The sequence below is a fragment of the Mesoplodon bidens genome (genome assembly GCF_964165515.1).
Source record: "Mesoplodon bidens genome assembly, chromosome: 1".
In the NCBI taxonomy this organism is placed as follows: Eukaryota; Metazoa; Chordata; class Mammalia; order Artiodactyla; family Ziphiidae; genus Mesoplodon; species Mesoplodon bidens.
This window is the reverse complement of record NC_138176.1, coordinates 12,071,636-12,091,155: the sequence shown is the minus strand read 5'-3', so window position 1 is coordinate 12,091,155 and position 19,520 is coordinate 12,071,636. Positions and strand designations below refer to the sequence as shown.

The window sequence follows — 19,520 nt, the reverse complement described above, 5'->3', positions numbered from 1 at the left end:
ATGCTGCATTTAATGATATATTGTTTCTCAATGGCTAAAAGTATTAAAATCTTTTTAGACAATATTACTTTCAGTATATTTATAGTTGTTTTTATGGTTCCATTCTCTTAAGTGAGTTCGTGACTGATTTAAAGAAGGCAGGAAATGTTATTGGATGTTTGCTATAGCCTGTTCAAGCTTTTAAGCCTAACTCATTCATAAAATTTGCATTTTATTTATTTATCTATCTGTCTGTCTATCTATTTATTTATTTATTTAGGCTGCGTTGGGTCTTCGTTGCTGCGCATGGGTTTTCTCTAGTTGTGGCGAGCGGGAGTTACTCTTCGTTGCGGTGTGCAGGTCTCTCATTGTGGTGGCTTCTGTTGTTGTGGAGCACGGGCTGTAGGCACACGGGCCCTTGAGCACAGACTCAGTAGTTGTGGTGCACAGGCTTAGTCTCTCCACAGCACGTGGGATCTTCCCGGACCAGGGCTCGAACCTGTGTCCCCTGCATTGGCAGGCGGATTCTTAACCACTGCACCACGAGGGAAGCCCAAAATTTGCATTTTAAAAATGTCTTTTTTTAAACATGAGCAAACCTGAACAGATTCTAGCAAATTAAAGGCAGGTATTTCTTCACCTACCTGTGAAGGTTGGAGTGTCAGAGTTGTGGAACCAGGGGCTCCGCGCCATGAGGACATTCTGACCGCCTGCCTCTCCCTGGGAGTTGGCCTTCTCTTCCAGTGAACCTGGAATGGTGGGTGTCAGTGGCTCTGGGCTCATCTCCTTATAGCTTTATTACCATAAGAGGTAAAGGAATGTACCCTGATAGGTCCAGTTAGGAAACTTTTAGGGAGGGATTTTATTTGACCTCTCCTTGAGTCTCAAGTCCATTCTGGACCAATTCTTGTTGCCTGGGGAGTGGGGCATGGTTTGATTGACCCAGCCTAGGTCATATTCCATCTCCTTTGTTACCCAAAGTGTTGTTGTGGTAATCCACAGTGTGCATCATTCATTGCCAGAAAGCCAAGAAATACTGATTTAGGCGAAAGAAGAGGGGAAAAAAATTCTCTTAACCAGGACTAATCACCATTAGCAGTTTGAACAAGGCCTTCTAGACTTTTATTTGAGCATATATTTACATATATATTTTAACAAAAATGGAAAATACTAGAACACCATACATATCTTCCTTGACTTACGATGGGGTTACGTCCTGATAAACCTACTGTCAATTGAAAATATCCAAAGTGAAAAATGCATTTAATATACCTAACCTACCCAACGTCATAGCTTAACCTCCCCTACCTTAAACGTGCTCAGAACACTTAACATTAGGCTATAGTTGGGCAAAATCATCTAATACAAAGCCTATTTTATAATAGGCTGCCATAACGAAGTATCACAAACTGGGTGGTCTTAAGCGCCAGAAACTTACTGTCTCACAGTTCCGCGACTGAGGTGTCAGCAGGGCCTTCTTCCTCTGAAACCTACAGAGGCATCCTTCCTTGCCTCTTTCTAGCTTCTGTTGGTTTGCCGGCAGTTGTTAGCGTCCTTTGGCTTCTGTGTGCATCACTCCAATCCTCCATCTTCACATGGCAGACTCCCGTTGCCTCCACGTCATCTTTCCTGTGCATGCCCGTCTCTGTGTCCAAATTTCTCCTTTTTATAATAACATCAGTCGTATTGGATTTAGGGCCCCCTGTAATGCTGTAAAGACCCTATTTCCAAGTAAGGTCTGAGGTACTGATACATTTCTCTTTGGGAGGGAACACATTCAACCCGTAACGTTGGACATGTAGGCAGTTTTTCATTCTTCTAAGCAATCCAGTGATAAACAGTTTTAAACCAATTTTCTGTGTACATTTTTTATTCTTTCTTTCAGTTAAATAACTGGAAGTATTTATAGCTGGGTCCAAGGACGTGCACATGAGAATGTTAACCGTTATTGCTGCTTGCCCCTGGAAAGGTTGTGCCAGTTTGTACTCCAGCTGGCAGTTTATAAGATTGCCTCTCTCTCCTCTCCCTCACTAGTACTGATATTATCTTTCTCCTTTAAAAATATGTAGTATTCTTACTTGTGTAACTTCTAAAGAAATAATTTTTTACATGAAAATAGATTTTAATTTTTTTTTTTTAGTATTTCATTTATATCTTTGATAACTGTATCTCACTGTATTTCTTTGAGCACTAGAGAGGTTGGATGTTTTATCACCTATTTTTTAGGCTTTTTTGTGTGTGTGAGGTGCTGGTTTACCTATTTTTGTATTGGGTTGCTTTTCTCTTACTGATAGTTAAGAATTTATATATTAAGGATATTGGCCCCTTGATGTAAATTTTTTTTCCAGTTTATAATTTTTTTTCACTTTGTTTTTTCTTCTTTTTTTTTTTTCTGGAACTGGAGGAAGATACATAATCTTGAGAGTATTTTGTGGCCCTCATCAGTAGCAGAAACTATTGAATTTGCAATTATAAGGGCAAACAAAGGGATGTGAAGTCTAGACTTTGTTAGAAGGGCAGCCTAGTTAGTAGAAAGAGCATTGGTTTTGGAGTTAGAAATCCTCATTCTGCCACTCACGTGTGCTCCTGGGTAAGTGACATCACCTATTTGGGCTTCACTGTCTTCGTCTGATAAGCGGGCACGAGGGTTCCTGCCATGCTGTTCGCTCTCAGTGGACCTCTGTCATGCACTTGGATTATGCCATTCATTGTTCTTCATTCTCAGGATAGTAAAATGATGAAGACTCATATTCTGTCACTGAGCGACAAACAAAAGAGCTTTGTAAATTATAGAGTGCTGTCCGAATGTGGGTGCTTTCTCTCACTCTAGGCAGTTCTCAGTGAACTGAGAAGGTTTCCCCCAAAGAAGAGCTCTTTTGGGATAAATCACATTTCTTTTTTCTTTTTTAACATCTTTATTGGAGTATAATTGCTTTACAATGGTGTGTTAGTTTCTGCTTTATAACAAAGTGAATCAGTTATATATACACATATGTTCCCATATCTCTTACCTCTTGCATCTCCCTCCCTCCCACCCTCCCTATCCCACCCCTCTAGGTGGTCACAAAGCACCGAGCTGATCTCCCTGTGCTATGTGGCTGCTTCCCACTAGCTATCTATTTTACGTTTGGTAGGGTATATGTGTCCATGCCACTCTCTCACTTTGTCACAGCTTACCCTCACATTTCTAATGGAAAGAAACATGCCTAATGAATGAGGGTGATAGTTATAATAGAAGTAACAGTCATTGGATGCTTAAAATATGCTAAGCACTTTATGTGGATTAGGTTATTTATTTTTCAACCACATTATGAGTTTGGCGTTGTTATGATCCCCATTTTATAGATGAGGAAACTGAGGTGGAGGCAAGAGAGGTTAAGAAACTTGGCCAGGGTCAGTCACACAGTGAGGAGTGGAGTCAGGATTCAAACCCAGGCAGTTTGATTCTAGAGTCTGTAGTTTTGACCACATTTATAACTAAAATAAATATAATACTTCTGTACACTATATATTTTATGCTTTTTACTTACTTCTTCTTTATACAGTAAGTAAAAGTATAGTCAGAGGATGTATTAGTATGTAAAGATTTCAAAAGGAAATTTTTTGGTCCTTTGCAGCTAGCAGCAGCTGTCCGTGACCAGTTATCAGCACTGTAAGCCACACCTTGAGGGGCATCATCTATTTTGGGACGCTTGTAATTAAGTGCAGTTCCAGTTTGAACTTCTGAATTTTGTATTACATGACATTGGAATGACCATCTTTCATTGTTTTCTGATCCTTTCTAGGTTTCTGTTGTTTACAGCTCCTTAGACTTTGAACCAGAGATTTTCTTTGCCTTGGGATCTCCAATTGGTATGTTTCTCACTATTCGAGGAGTGGATAGTATAGATGAGAACTACAGGCTTCCGACCTGCAAAGGGTTCTTCAATATTTATCATCCAGTGAGTGAACTGCGTTTACTTCTATTTTGAAGAAGACGAAGCACCCGTCCTCTCTATCCTAATAGATTCTCAGATTCTTATTTCTTAGGAATTAATACTGATTTTGCTTTTGTACAACTCAGCTCTCTGACCTAAAAAATACAGTCTGATACTTTCCGATAAACTTTTCTACCAAAAAGCCTTTGTTCAAGGAAATAATTTTCTTGCTTTGCTTGCCAAGTAATTTTACGTGCAGACTTGAAAGTCTTCTTATAATTACCAGTATTTGAATAAGGTGTGAAAAGAAAATCAAAATCTCTGGTTTGCCAGATACCTGTTTTCTCACTCAACTAAGATATATAACTCAAAACAGCTTTTCATCGATTTCTAATTCTTCTATTTATAGCTTGATCCGGTGGCATATAGATTAGAACCTATGATTGTACCAGATTTGGACCTAAAAGCAGTTCTCATTCCACATCACAAAGGCAGAAAAAGACTTCATTTAGGTAAAAAGCAAATACTATAAAAACTTGTTTCCTTCCTGTCATTTTGTAATCTGTCATTTGTAATGAATTGTGTCCTTCCTGTCATTGGTAATGAGTTATGAAAATTTTAACACTAAGTTCTTATTTATTTAAATGCCTCCATTGTTCAGAACATGTTTACTAATTATTTGCAGGAGCTGTAAAGTTATGAATGAGTTCCTTCTCCTTAATGATTTCTCCTTGATAACATTCTAATTGTTGACATAATAAGGAATGGAGAAAGGTGGTAATAAAGTGATGAGTGCATAGATTTTGATAGAATTTGGTTATAGTTTTTGGAATTGGGAAGCAAAGTAACTTTTGAACTAATGACCAAACCATCAAGAAATAAAAATTTGATGATAAGTTAAGCAAGCTGTTTTTTCCTTGCTAACTAAACAAACTTTTCCTATTAAAAAAATTCATTAAACAAAATGGATTGATAATAATTCCAAGTAGGGTTTAGGTTTCTTTATGCCTATTAATGGTGTATAGTACTTCTTATCCACAGGTTTAAAAGAAGGAACAGTGATCATGCCCTCTTATTTTAAATACCTTTCTTTTTTTTCTAACGTTGCACCATGCTTTATAAACACAATTAACTCTTTTGAAGTTAAATGAGAAATTTGATACGCTAAGGCTATGAATTCATATATTTTTTATTAGACAAAAACAGAAAAGCTGAAGGGGCAGGAGTTTCTTCATTTTTAAATTAGAAGTTTAAATTGTGGTTATATCAGAATCTCAAAGTCTCAAAACCATTTCACCAATACGTATTAGAAAAACAATCATCTTTTTAACCTTGTGGGCCCATTTTTTAACTTACAGTAAAAAAAAAAAGCACATAAATGTACTTATTACATTTTTATGGTATTTGAACTCCTTTTTTTTTGGAGAGAGGAAATGTGTAGGTTTAGGCTGGATCAAGTTTAGTTGTTAAAAAAAAATGACAGAATAAGACTCCTCAAAACATTTTAATACGTTGGAAGTTCTTGGCTGAGAAATTCCATATATTTGACATTTAAGAGAAGAGTAAGAGGTCTTATCCTGTCTGAGAATAGTATAACTTTTGTTTTAAGTTTTGTGGTGCAGAATTTAACCCAGTAACTAATAACTTGATATGTCATCTTAATCTCTTTAGAGTTGAAAGAAAGTCTGTCTCGTATGGGATCTGATTTGAAGCAGGGTTTCATTAGCTCTCTGAAAAGTGCTTGGCAGACATTAAATGAGTTTGCCCGTGCTCATACCTCTTCAACTCAGCTGCAAGAAGAATTGGAGAAGGTAGCCAATCAAATCAAAGAAGAAGAAGAAAAGCAAGTAGTTGAAGGTAAATTTGACATTTGAGGCATTTTCCAGTACAAATATCTGTGAACGCAGCACACATTAATTATTTGATGCTGGTTTTCCATTGTAGTCTTTTTTGCTGAAATGTAGAGGCTCTTCCTATAAAGGAAAATCAGTTAGGATAAACTGTACTTCAAAATGCATGTCATTCTTTTTTTTTTTTTACTAGGTTTTGGGCTCATAGTTGCTGAACTGTTTACTCTTGCAGGCTTAAAATTTTGTTGAGATTCATAAGGCCAGAGTGGAATGTCGGAGTTGAGAACTAAGTTAGCATTCAGGCATCTGAATGACCCCCTGTGAGAAATGTTCTCCCGGTACTATGTCTGACTGTACTGTGTCGTTGTAGACTGCACACGTAATGTCAGGTCGTTGTGCCACGATGTTTGTGATTCTTTCAGATTCTAATTCTATGTCCTTTCTTGCTACAAACGCTCTCCTCTCACCCCTTTTCTTCAAAACTTCTGTCGGCTCGTTGGCTCTTTCTCCTCTCTCTCGGGGAACCAGCCCCTCTTCCCCTGGCTCTTTGGAGGAATGGGAAGTGAGCCTGGTAGTTCCCCAGGTTGCTACGTGTGTCAAGCAATATTCTCTTGAGCCCAGAAGGTCAGCTAAAGTCAGAGGATAATGATTAAGTGATTGACTTTGATATTGAAATGGTTTAAATTCTAGCAGAAAAGACTGTTGAAAGTCCAGATTTTTCCAAGGATGAGGACTACTTAGGAAAGGTTGGAATGTTAAACGGAGGCCGCCGAATTGACTATGTTCTTCAAGAAAAGCCAATAGAGAGTTTTAATGAATATCTTTTCGCTCTTCAGAGTCACTTATGCTATTGGTAAGTATTTTCATCTTGGATAACATTCATGTGGGCTTCACGTTGCAGCACATACAGCAGTTTTAGTGAGGTTCTTGCTGATTTACCATTTGCAATTTGAATGCCCATATATTCAAAATCAGTATTTTCCCCCTTGAGTTTAGTTATCCACAAGATGGCAGCATGTCATCTGCCTTTGACCAGAGGCCTTTGGCACTTGCACACCGTTTTGGCAGGGATGCCTTTCACAGAATGGGAATGGTAGGGACTTTGAAAGCCATCCTTTTGTGTATCCTCCGTCACCAAGGAGAACTGCGGCACAGCTATTTTGGAGCTGATTGGTATTCATCCAGTTTTTAAGGACAGCTCTGAGATTACACTACTTTATTTTCATTTGCCCTTCTTAGGTAGAATTGAATAGAAACAAAGCTGCATTCTCCGTCTTTATGCATAGAGGTTAAATTCTTTCTTTTTTAAAATAATTAATTAATTAATTAATTTTTGGCTGCATCTTCATTGCTGCCTGTGGGCTTTCTCTAGTTGCGGAGAGTGGGGGCTACTCTTCGTTGGTGTGCGTGGGCTTCTCATTGTGGTGGCTTCTCTTGTTGCGGAACACAGGCTCTAGGCATGCGGGCTTCAGTAATTGTGGCACGCGGGCCCAGTAGTTGTGGCTCGCGGGCTCTAGAGCACAGGCTCAGTAGTTGTGGTACACAGGCTGAGTTGCTCCACAGCATGTGGGATCTTCCCGGACCAGGGCTCGAACCCATGTCCCCTGAATTGGCAGGCGGATTCTTAACCACTGCGCCACCAGGGAAGTCCTAGAGGTTAATTTCTAATTATCTCTTAAGTAAATGTGCTTTTCTTTGTAATAGGGAATCTGAAGATACTGCCCTGTTATTACTTAAAGAAATTTATCGAACAATGAGCATTAGTCCAGAACAGCCCCAGCATTGATTGGACTTCAGCTTCACTGTGTGAGTTTATCTTTATTGTGTGTATAAATTCTGAATGTTTCATTCTGAAGCCTCTTTTATGGATTTGATGTTGACTATAATTTTTTCTTTTTTCTGTTTCCTCTGAGTGTTTTTCTTTCTTTCTTTTTTTTTTTTTTAATTCAGAATAGAGACATTAAGGAACCAAACTCACAATACCTTAAAAAAACAGAGGTTTATTTTTCATACATAACAGGAAGGGTTCATCTATTGAATGATGTCACTAGATCATTTGCATCTTTTCACCTGCCTGTTGGCTCTTGTTGCCTTGTGGTTATTAGGTAGCTCCTGTAGTTCTAGATATCACATCTGCGTTCGGGGCATGAAGAAGGTGAGAAAGGGTGGTATTGGTTATATATATCTATCTTAATTAGGAAAACAGAAGCATCTCCAAAAATTTACTCACGCCTGTTGACTAAGCCTGTGTCACATGTCCCATGTCCCCCCTCAACCCCAAACTGCTTGAAAGATTGTAAAGGTTTTATTTTAAGCATTCCCAGTCATTATCGAGGGAAGGAATAGAGAAGGGGGTTAAACCTATAATGCATAAACCAACCTGCAAGTTGGCCACACTCTGTAACCTGACTGTTCTCCTGAGACAACGGATGCCAGTTTTTCCTCACTAGATTATACATCACTTCAAAAAATAGATAATGTGTTTTTTAAAAAGTTAGAACTTTTATAGCCTTTGATAGAGTGAAATGCAAAGTGGTGAGCTCTAGATTGCTGAAATCAAAAGTAGTTCCTGGCACTTTTTGGTTTTTTAATCATAAATGATAAGTGCAGTCTTCACCTTCTGTTTTGGAGAGGTAACCACTTTTAGTAGGATTTTCTTAGAGAAGTTTTCCTGTGCATGTGTCCAATCAAATACGTGTTCATGTCAAAACAGAAGGATCTCATTGACTGTATTGTTCTGCAGCTTGATGTTGTCGATCAGCCGTACAGCTTGCATAGTAACTTGTGTAGATCTTTTTCATTCTCTTTAATGGCTACATAGGAATCCATTGTATGGCTGTGCCCCATCATATTTAGCCAGCTTCCTGTTCCTGGACATTTAGGTCATTTCCTAATGTGTATTAGAAAACCTTAACAGAGTAGGTAAGAGGTATAAAAGGCCATTTTGTAATCAGACTTTTGATACAGTTTTATCAGTTCTCAGCATTTCTGATATTATAATATTAAAATAAACTAAATGTAATGTCAAGAGTTACCTCAGTCCAGGTTTTCAATTATGAAATAGTCATTCAGTTGGTTGACAGATGTTTATTCAGCACCGACTGTGTGCCAGACGCCAGTTTTCATCCTGGGGATAAGTGGTAGATGAGGTTGCATTCTCACCTTGAAGGAAATTGCCTTCTGCTGGGAGGAGATTACAGTAAGCCTGTACTCTAATTCACAAGTAAATGTCAGCTTTTGATAGGTTCTGTGGAAAAGACAAAATAGGAAGAGGTTGAGAGTGACTGGGGGTGCTTCCAGGGAAGGCCTTGCCAAGCTGATGATATATGAGTTGAAATTTGAACGGTGGGAAGGAGGTGGACACCTGGAGATACGGGGAGAAGAATCCAGGCAGAGAGAAGGGCAATTGCCAGGGCCGTGAGATGGGAGCCGATGTGTTGTGTTTGAGGGACAGAGAGCAGACCCGCGTAGCCAGAGGGGAGAAGAGGACAGAGATAGGTGGGCCTGACTGCGAGGGATCTGGCAGGACGTTTGCGTTTTGTTCTAAGCGTAATGGAAACACTGGGCGTTTTTAAGAAGAGGAGTGACATCATTTGGTTTATACTTTAGAAAGATTGCTTTGGGTGCTGGGTGGAGGGTGGACTGTTGGGCACGGATGGAGGGACAGCAGGTCAGAGGCTGGCGGTGACTCCAACTAGGGGTGTAGTGATAGGGATGGTGAAAGATGATTGAACTCAGGGCTAGTGCGGGGGTAGCGATGTCCAGGACTTACGGATGAGTTCAGTGTGGGCAGTGTGGGGAAGAAGAGTTAAGGACGGCCCTTAGGATTTTGATGTGAGCAGCTGAGTGGTTGCTGGTACCTTTTCCTGGGAAGGCTTGTTGGGGGAGCAGGGTTTTGGGGGTTGTGGGGATGGAGAGTCGGTAGTGGATGATGTTAGTCTGAAGATAATAATGACCTTAGAATCACCAGCACATACTTGCCATCTGAAGCCAGAAACTGGATGAGGTCACTTAGGAGTGTGTCCGTGGACAAGAGAGAAGTCTGGGAAGTGAAAGAAAAGCCAGGGGCTTGTGGTCTCAGGGAAGCTGAGAGATTGTTTCAAGGAGAGAGCAGTTGGCCATGTGAAATGCCACTGAGAGGTCGAGTAAGAGGAGGACCAAGAATTGGCCACTGGCTTGAAGAGGACACAGGACGTCATTGGTGACCGTGAGCAAAGCTGTTTTCATATCACGGCAGAGGTTCAGTGGGCCGAGGGGAGGCGAGGGATCAGAGGAACGAGTTGCGCTGTGAGGGGTAGCAGAGGTAAGACGGAGACATTTTATGATATCAAGGTGCGTTTGTTTGCTAACGACCGTGATCCAGTATTGAGGGAGAAGTTGATAATGCAAGAGCTAAAGGGGATATTATTGGAGGAAAGACTTGAGAAGTCAGTGGGGGGTAGGGCCAGGGCACATCGAAGGGTTTTGTCTCAGAAAAAGAGCAGGGCTGCCTCTTCCATGGGACCGGAGGAAGGCCGAGAGTGAGGGCACAGTATGGGTAGGGGGTAACGGCGGCGGTGGGTAGACCGGGGTTCTCTGGCCTCCTGTCCTAAGTGTGTGACAGTAAGGTCATGGTCAAGGGCTGTGGGAGACGTGAGGAGAGAGGGGAGCAGAAGAACGCTCCCCTCAGAGTGTGGGGGAAGGAATTTACCAGCAAAGGGTGGCAGGAGTGTATTGCAGGCTTGAGTGCCCATTCGATATTTTGGTCATAACTTTGAAGTGAGTACAGTTGGCACGACCGCCTGACTTTTCTCCGGCCATGTGCTGCTACTTGGTTGAGGTGCACAGTAAGAGATAATTGGGTTTACTAGGATTAGGGTTTTGCCAGGTGACTTAAGACAGGAGGAGAAAGACAAGGGAGCTAAGGGAGGTGATAGAGACTGAAAAGAGCGAGAGGTCAGTGCAGGATGAGGTCGGAGAATCACAGGAGTGAGGAGGTTCCCAGTGGGTGGTGACCCAGAGGTTGGGATGGGAGACGCCATGAGGATCACTGAGGCAGCGCTGGGAGGGAGTCACTGTGCCCTGGGATCTGGGTGCTGCGACCCTCTGCTAAACAAGTGCTCTGTGTGCTTCAAAAACCATTAAAAAATTATAAAACGATAGTGCCTCATACAGAAACTTTAGAAAAATGTAGAAAAGAAGCAGCAGAAATCACCTATAATCTTGCTAACTAAAAGTGTTAGAAGTTAATCCTTCTAAGCTTTTTCTAAGTCTTGGTGTATTTCCTATATATTTTTTTAACATCTTTATTGGAGTATAATTGCTTTACAATGGTGTGTTAGTTTCTGCTTTATAACAAAGTGAATCAGTTACACATATACACGCGTTCCCATATCTCCTCCCTCCTGCGTCTCCCTCCCACCCTCCCTATCCCACCCCTCTAGGTGGTCACAAACCACCGAGCTGATCTCCCTGTGCTATGCGGCTGCTTCCCACTAGCTATCTACCTTACGTTTGGTAGTGTATATATGTCCATGCCACTCTCTCACTTTGTCCCAGCTTACCCTTCCCCATCCCCATATCCTCAAGTCCATTCTCTATTCCTGTCCTGCCCCTAGGTTCTTCAGAACCATTTTTCTTTTTTTAGATTCCATATATATGTGTTAGCATATGGTATTTGTTTTTCTCTTTCTGACTTAACTTCACTCTGTATGACAGTCTCTAGGTCCATCCACCTCATCAGTGTATTTCATATTATTTGCTATTTTGTAGCCTGTTTTTTTCCACTTGCGAGTATATTGTATAGTTTTTCCACCTTAGCCTACAACATTGGGTGTGTGTGTATTTACCATTTTTGTTTTTCTGAGTGGGTTATGCATACAGTTGGTTCAGCTTTTATTTATTTATTTTTTAGGAAGAGGCTCTTCCTTTTTTAAAAAAAAATTTAAATATTTATTTATTTATTTATTTAGGCTGTGCTGAGTCTTAGTTGCAGCATGCGGACTCTTAGCTGCAGCATGCAGGCAGGATCTAGTTCCCCCACCAGGGATCGAACCTGTGCCCCCTGCATTGGGAGCGTGGAGTCTTACCCATTGGAACTCCAGTCTTACCCACTGGAACACCAGGTCCCTGTTTCACCTTTTAGAAGTGACAGAAGAGAGGGCTCTTCCTCTTACACTTCTTCCCCAGTGTCCCTGCCTGGAGGCAACCAGCGTTCCAAGTTTTGTGTATCCTTCCAGACACCTGCTAGCACATACATGATTTTTTTCCTTTTTAAAAGACAAATACTAGCAAAATAAGACACGCTTCTCATGTTTGTATCTTTGAGATTTTCCCATATCCATCCACTCATCCATCCATCCACCCATCATCCATGCATCATTTGCTGAGCACCTTACTTACTAAGTGCCAGGTACTAGTGTCTAGACCCCGGGGTTCACAGCAGTGGACCAAACAGTCTCTGCCCTCAAGGATCTTCTTTCCTCTGGGGGAGGGCAGACTGTAAATAAACAATGGAAGTGTGCCGGATGGTTAAAAATAGAGCAGAAGGAAAAGGGCGAGAGGGAGTGCATTTGGGTTGGGAACAAGTTGCTGTTGTGTATAAAATGGCAAGGGACATCCTCACTGATAGAATGTCATTTGAGCAAGTGAGCCAGGTGGATATCTGGGGGAGGAAGATCATCTCAGGCAGAAAGGATATATATCAGAACAAAAGAGCCGCCTTATTCCTTTCATTGATTGTATAGTACTCCATTGACTGTTACACCATAATTTGTTTAACCGTACCTTACTGATGGGCCTATAGGTTATCTAATCTTTTACTAGTATGAACAGTGCTTCAGAGATACATGGATATTTAATAGTTGCATTATATTTCATTTTATAGTTCTATTTATTAAAATCCTTAATTTATCTACCACTGTTGCACACTTAGGTGATTTTCCAACTTTTCACTGTTATAAATAATTCTGACATGTAGTTGTACATACTTTCTGCACATCTCTGACTGCTTGGCATAAATTCCTAGACGTAGCATTGTTAGATCTAAGGATAGTCACATTTTAAAAAAGCTTTTGATCTGTATTTGTTGTAAAGTTGCATTTCAGGAAGGTTGCTGAAGTTTCATAGCGGCCATCCATATATGTGCCATCCATATAAGTGCTGCACCCTTTTGCCCACACTAGGTATTACTGTTTTTTTTTTTAAAGTTTTGCTAATTTGATAGCTAGAAATTATTATATCATTGTTTTATTTTGCATTTCTATTACTAGTGAAATTGAGCATGTTTAATGTATTTAATTGGCCATTTCTACTTTTATCAGTTGCCAGTTTTTGACCTTTGTGCATTTTTCTGGCGGTGTGGGGTGGGGTATTTCTGTTTCTGGTTGATTTATAATTACGACAGTTAAGGGTATTAACCTTTGGTCATTGCAAATTTTTTTTCCAGTTTGACATTTGCCTTTTATTTTTATGCTTTGGATTTTTGAGGGGTGGGGTGGGGAGCATGTTTTAAAAATATGTAGGTCAGTCTTTTAAGATTAATTATTATTTAGATAATTATATATTCTCTTTTAGTTCTTATATGGTTTTGCTTTTTCATCTAACTTTATAGGTTAGAAGGATATGGTATAGAGAGGGATTGAACTTTTTTCTTAAATAGTTAATCTTTTTTGCCTGTGCCATATATTGAACAGTGTACCCTTTTGTCGTTGGCTTGATGTTTTTATCATGTGCTATTGTTTGACCTTTTTTTGATCATATGCCCAATATTTGTTTTCTTGGCTTTCTGACATCTCTTCTATTGAGTTATTTATCTGCCTACCAGAGAAATAACTGATTTATCTGATTTCATATTATGTATTTTCCACATTTTAGCATCTTTAAATATGGAGTGCATCTTAAAAATCAGCTGTTGCCTTAATGGAAGTTGAGTTCTCCCTGAGAGGGTTTGAGTTTTCTTCTGCTAGTCACTTGGGGGCACTACCGGTCTGAGTCTGTTGAAGCTAATATCTCTGCTTGAGATTTTCTTGGCCTTTGCTGGTAGTGTGAACTCAGAGCACAGAATTTGTAGGTAGGTTGGGGTGGAGGTACCAGTGCAAATATCAAGGAATTATTTCCCCCTCTTCCTGTTGTCAGGGAAGTGGTATGCAGGCTTCCTTGCCTTCTCTTCTGGAGGAAGCGTTGTTATTATTATTTTTTTTAACCCCTCATTGAGGCTGTTGCCATTTGGTATCCCCACTTTTTGTGAGGGTCTCTGTCTCCTTTTAGATTCCATACCCTGGACATCTTTTCTTTGCATGGTACATAAAACAATATTGCATCTTACAATTGATGCTGTCTTAGAATCAGTGTAAGTTTTTAATACCTGGCAGTGCAAGTTCTTGGTATACTATGTTCTTGGCTATTATTCCAAATGAATTTTGAAATGATTTAAGTTCCCCTGACATTCTCTCTGCACAAAACAAGCAAAACAAAGTCCAAACAGTAGTAGTCCTGGGATTGTGATACATCTGATATGAAAAATTAAGAACCTTTTATTTCACACATGATTTGTTCACTGTAATTGTTTTACTTCTTATACGTGGTTATAAAATTTAGGCAAGAAGTTAGTGCCCAATGTTACGCTGGTACTATAAAATAATTAATTTAAAATATTAACAATCCTTCTATACTTGGTTCATTGAAGCATAGACAATTTTGCTGAATAATTTTTTTCTGCCCTTTAACCCTTTTTAAGATTGTTCTTTAAAAAGCCTCAGATTAACCCAACAGATAATTCACTTTATATTTTGTCTTTTATTTTCTATACTCATTTTGTTATGAAGGTTATCAGGCTAGTTCATCTCACCAAACACTCCCTGATGCCCTTTCATCCCTCCAGAAGGCCTGTCTGAGGACTTGTGCTCGCAGGCTGTTCTTCAGAGGCAGTTTGCAATGTTTGTTTGGCACTTGACAGTGTGTTTGTTCTTTTACTTCAGAAAGGAACGACAGTGCGTTGTTGTGTTATTACTATAAGTTTGTAAAGCTGACCGAGGATTCTTTTCCTTCTTTTAAAGACATTCTTGTCTTTACAGAAAGTTGCAGAGTATAAATTACATTGCTGAGAAAGTCCTCAGAGGACATCCCCGGCCTGCTCCTGTGATGGATGACAGGAATGTGGTTCACCGACGGTTACTCTGCTGTAACTCTCCGATGCAGGGCTTCATTGAAAAGAAAACATACAGAACAAGAAGACAGTGAAATAAATCAGGACCACATTTGGACTGTGTAGATGAGAAGAAGAAAGTATTAAAATGATGCAGTTAAAAACTCCTCAGATCAGTTTAGTTGTACAGTTGTCCAAGTAATATGTGATATCAGTGAAGAAATATTTGTAGCATGCAGACGGTTGTTTCTTTCTTAAAAAACTATTGTCAGTGGGCTATTCAACTTGCATTTTTTAAAAAATTAATGTAGTATGTTCTATGGACTTCTTGAGAAACTATAATAATACAGTTTTAAAAAAATGTATGTTCTACTTTAAATGTGAATTATAGTTCTGAGCTGCTTTAATGCGGGGTCATTTGTATCTGTTAGCGGAAGTAAACCAAGATCACTTCTGTTCCAAGCTGAACTGCTGTCTTTAAGAAGCCTTCCAGGCTGTTGCTGAGAGCAGAGCTGTGGAAGGAAGTGAGATGCTCCGCACTTCACAGAAGACTTGTGAGGTGCTCCCCCAGCATCATTGCCACCAGCAGTGGGGAGCAAACGAGAAGTGTTTCCGTTTGTCACCTAAGGTAGCTGTACAGTCGCCTCATTGCTAAAGTTCCAATCAGTGTGAGAACCACAGGAGAAGTTTTTTGGATTTTGGTTTTTTTGCTTTGTATTAATTTCACTTCTACCAAAGTATTTGAAAGTATGAACTGTATTGGCGTTTAGACTACAACTCTATTTCATGAAAAGACTGTTCTGTGATATTTTGTTTTACTGTAACTTCAAATTATCTAAATATTTTCCTAATACTACGTGGAAATGCTGATTTTCTTTTGTTATGCAGTAGGAACATTTTACACTGTTTACATAGTTCTCATGGAACATAGAATTTTTTGAAAGCCACATATGATACACATTTTTTGTGTATATATTCTAGTTAGTGTGAATAAAACAGTAACATCAATGCATTTTTTTAAAGCAGAAAACTTCTGTATTCTTCTTGTCTTCCTTAAAAGTATTCCTATGAGTTCAGTGGTCATTTACTTTTCCTTGTGAACACCTGCTCTGTAGTTAATACATAACCATAGCCTTTGCTCCTAATCATTAGGACAGGATTAGGACAGTAGAGTTTCTGAGGTGCAGGTGACCCCAGACAGCATATATCCCAACCACCTCATTATGCAGCCAAGGACACTAAATGCCTTTCTCAGGCTGCTGGGTGGCAGATCTGGGCTGGAACACAGTTTCACTGACTCCCTTTTGGCCTTCATTTCTCTACACCACTGCTATTACCTCTCAATTTCCTCTTAACTTCCCCAAACTGATGAAATAAAGAAAAATAAGGGTTATTTATGTATATTTTAATAAAATCCAGTTTGATTTTTCAACTTACAACTGGTTTTGTCTGTATTATTCAGCCTGTATCTTCTGAATATTGGGCAGAGGGGAAGAAACACTTGAACCAGTGTCCATAGTAGAAACGTGTACCAGCTCAGTTTTAGGAATCTTGTGATTTTAACACCTGGGAAAATATAAAATAGAATTTTAGAGGGTAACTCTGCTGTGGACAGAGTTTATATCACTCTTCAATTTCTTAAAAAAAAACAAAACCAAAGCCCAAACAGTAATAGGTCTGAGGGCAGAGTCTGTATTTATTAGCGTACTGTTCACTGTTGTAACCACCATGCCTACCACAGACTTGTCACAAAGTAAGGCACTTTCCAAATATTTGTTGAATAAAACAATTTTAAAAATCAGAAATAGAATTAAATACTTAAGACCTTAGAATGGCCATTCAGGTCAGTGGTTTGCAAACGTTTAAAAAGGAGCTGAACCCTTTTCAAATTTCAGTATATAAACTAGATGAGAGCATAGCCGCTGAGAAAAGCTTGACCTCCTCCTTTTTCCCAGTAGCTCGTCCCCTCCTGGGACCCTCCTGCCCAGCCCTAACCTGGATTAATATCCTCATCTTCCTCAGATGAGGAAAGTCAAGTCGCTGGTTATTCTGAAATTGTTTCCTGTGCAGAGTTTGGGACTAAAGTTAAAAAGCGTCAGTGTCTGAAACTGAAGGTCAAAGAGTCGTCGTAAAATCAATGAGGTCAGGCTAGGCCTGGTTTGTTAACGTGGCCATAACGAGAGGAAGCTCCTTTCCAAGTCTGATGGGCCTGTGTGGTTCATGAATCCACCAGATAAGGATTTTTCTCAAAACCAGAGTGTGATTATAGTAGAAGGACTTAACAGATTATATTGATTTTTGACGTAAGTATGTTATTGGAAAGGTGTGCTCTACATAGACCCTTGAAAACGAGGATATTAGAGCATAGATACCACTACTCCGGCAGGGAGGATCGTATATGCAAAATAGCAAATCACAATATTATAAATAGAGTGCTGGAGATCAGGACTGTCCCGGAAATTCCAGAGTGGCTGATCTTGGTATATTACCGTTGTTTCAGATGTTTATGACTCGAGGTGTCATACATTAGTGCTGAGCCTTAGTGTTTACCGAGCAACGTTCTGGTGGTGACGTGTTTCCCATGTAGATTTTGCCATCTGGGAACAGGGTGAATTGAGCTGTAGACACTGAATGTTCTGGTTTTCCTCGAAGTTAATGGTTCTCATTGTAGCAATAATTACCAGTCAGTATGAGTTAGTTCCCCAGGGCGGGTCCTGTAAGGTGAGTTGATAGAATTCATTTCTTTACAGCTGAGGCGCTGACACGGCATTCCTGCTGTTGTCTGTCTCCCTGTAAAGCGCTGGATGGACTGTCAGTTGACTTGTCTCCTTGATATTTGTATAAGACTTGCAGCAGGTTGTCGGTCTTGTCCTGGTATTTCACCCCGAAAGTGAGCTTACCAAAAACGTAACAGCACGTGGAAGAGCCCTGGTGCCCACCTGCCTTTGTGTCCAAGCACTCTACCTCTTAGCTGTGGGTCCCGTGCAAGATCGTTTTCCTCTGACCTCTCGGCAAAGTGTTTCTGATTTTTGGTCAGTTTCCCTTTTCGTGAAATTCCTCAACCTCATAGAGTTATTGTGAGGCTTAAATGAAAATATGAGTAAAGATCATAGAGCGATGCTGGGTACATAGCAAGCACTCAGAACATTAGCTAAGTGTCACTACTGCTACTCTTTTTATCACGAACACTCAGGTTCAGGCAAGACCCACGTCTTTTTTGCTGGGTCACTGCCACTTCCAGTCCTCCCTGGGTTGCAGTTGGCCGGGTCTCTTGTCCCTGAGAGCTGCCAGAGAGGGCTGAGCATCCTTCACAGAGGCCCAGGTGTCTGCAGGTGACCGGAAGGGAGGACAGGAGCTGTGGAGCCAGGCGGGGCGGGCGCGGGGGATGGTAGTGCTCATGTGGCTGTCTTCACACAGATCAGTGGGTCTCTTGGAGAGCAACTTCGAGTAACTTCTACATGCCTTGATTCTCTAAGTTCCTTTTGGGGTAAGGATCCAGAAAACATGTTTGTCTTCCTAAATTCTGCCTTCGTTTCTCCCTGATATTTATTTTCCTGCTTTAAACATCAATGCTATTGCAGATTTCCCCAAACCCGTCAGCCCTACAGAACTCTGAGAATGACTTTATGTTGTTGTTGACACTAGTGGGCGCTCGTGAGATAGTGCAGCCTCTACATTTAGTGCTTCCTTTTTTCAGTCTCAGAGCACGTGAAACACGTTTGGGCAGTATTCACACTTAATATGACAGTAAACTATCACAATATGTGTCCAATATAAGAAACTTAGAGCGACCTGTAAAATAGACCAGGGATTAGCAAGGACGCATCCGTGAGAAAGTAGGCAGTGCTCCGTATTTGCTAGGGGGTGAGCTGCAGTTCAGGTTCGTGGACAGGTGGAATTGGTGTACCTGGGATGACCCACCATGTTTTTCTTTCATTTCTTACATTAAAGAGCGACTTTGAAAGGTTTTATTGTGGAAATTTTCAAATACTCAGAAGTGTGGAGAATGGGTAGTGAATCCGCCTGTCTGTACCCCTCCCCTAGCCTCAGTAGGGGTGCCAGGGTTGGCCTCTCTGTAACTTAAAAGACAGATAAGCAGGGGCAACCAGGGACAAGGTGGGAAAGAAAGTGCATTCAAGAGGTGGAAAGACCTGAGGTGGGAAACAGCATCACCTGTTGGGGCAACTGGACGAGATTAAGTTGTTCGTGAAACACAAAAAGAGCTGTTTGAATGTGTTGAGAATGGTTTTCATTAAAGTTGTTTTAAAGACAACATTTCTTGTGGTGCCTTTTCTTTCTGTAAGTCACTTAATAGCATTCTCTCTTGTTGAAAGGAGCATGGTTTGGAATATTGGGAAGCGCTTACTACCAATTAAGAGGCGTTCCTTTCCTGTGCCCCTCAAAGCCTGTGCTCAGCTGTATCTCTGAGACTCGTTTGCTTCTCTTTCCCAGGAGGTGAAGAGGTGTTTTGAACAGCACTTCTGACTCCTGAAGAAACTTCAGGTGAACAAGGCTGTGGTAGTTCTCTGAATGTTACTCCCTGGAATAGAACTGGGGAGGGGAACTCTTGTTTTTGGGGTGTCAGCTGTGTTTCGGGCACTGTGCAAGCTCTTTCATGTAATCTTTACAGAAGCCCCATGGAGGTAGGTT

The 19,520-nt window shown here is 40.5% G+C and overlaps 1 protein-coding gene across 3 annotated transcripts in view; it reads left to right on the top strand.

Moving 5' to 3' along the window:
* SEC23IP (SEC23 interacting protein) overlaps positions 1-16,309 on the top strand; it is a 45,540-nt gene extending 29,231 nt beyond the window's left edge. Inside the window, exons 14-19 of one of the 3 annotated variants that reach the window (XM_081245639.1) lie at positions 3,765-3,920; positions 4,306-4,408; positions 5,568-5,753; positions 6,440-6,599; positions 7,451-7,552; positions 14,800-16,309. In XM_081245639.1, coding sequence (XP_081101765.1) covers positions 3,765-3,920; positions 4,306-4,408; positions 5,568-5,753; positions 6,440-6,599; positions 7,451-7,532 — 687 coding nt within the window. In that variant the 3' untranslated portion in view covers positions 7,533-7,552; positions 14,800-16,309. Of the gene's footprint in view, positions 1-3,764; positions 3,921-4,305; positions 4,409-5,567; positions 5,754-6,436; positions 6,600-7,450; positions 7,553-14,781 lie in introns of all 3 variants that reach the window. The other 2 variants (XM_081245637.1, XM_081245638.1) reach the window with 2 other exon arrangements.
* Positions 16,310-19,520: the final 3,211 nt, after the last annotated feature.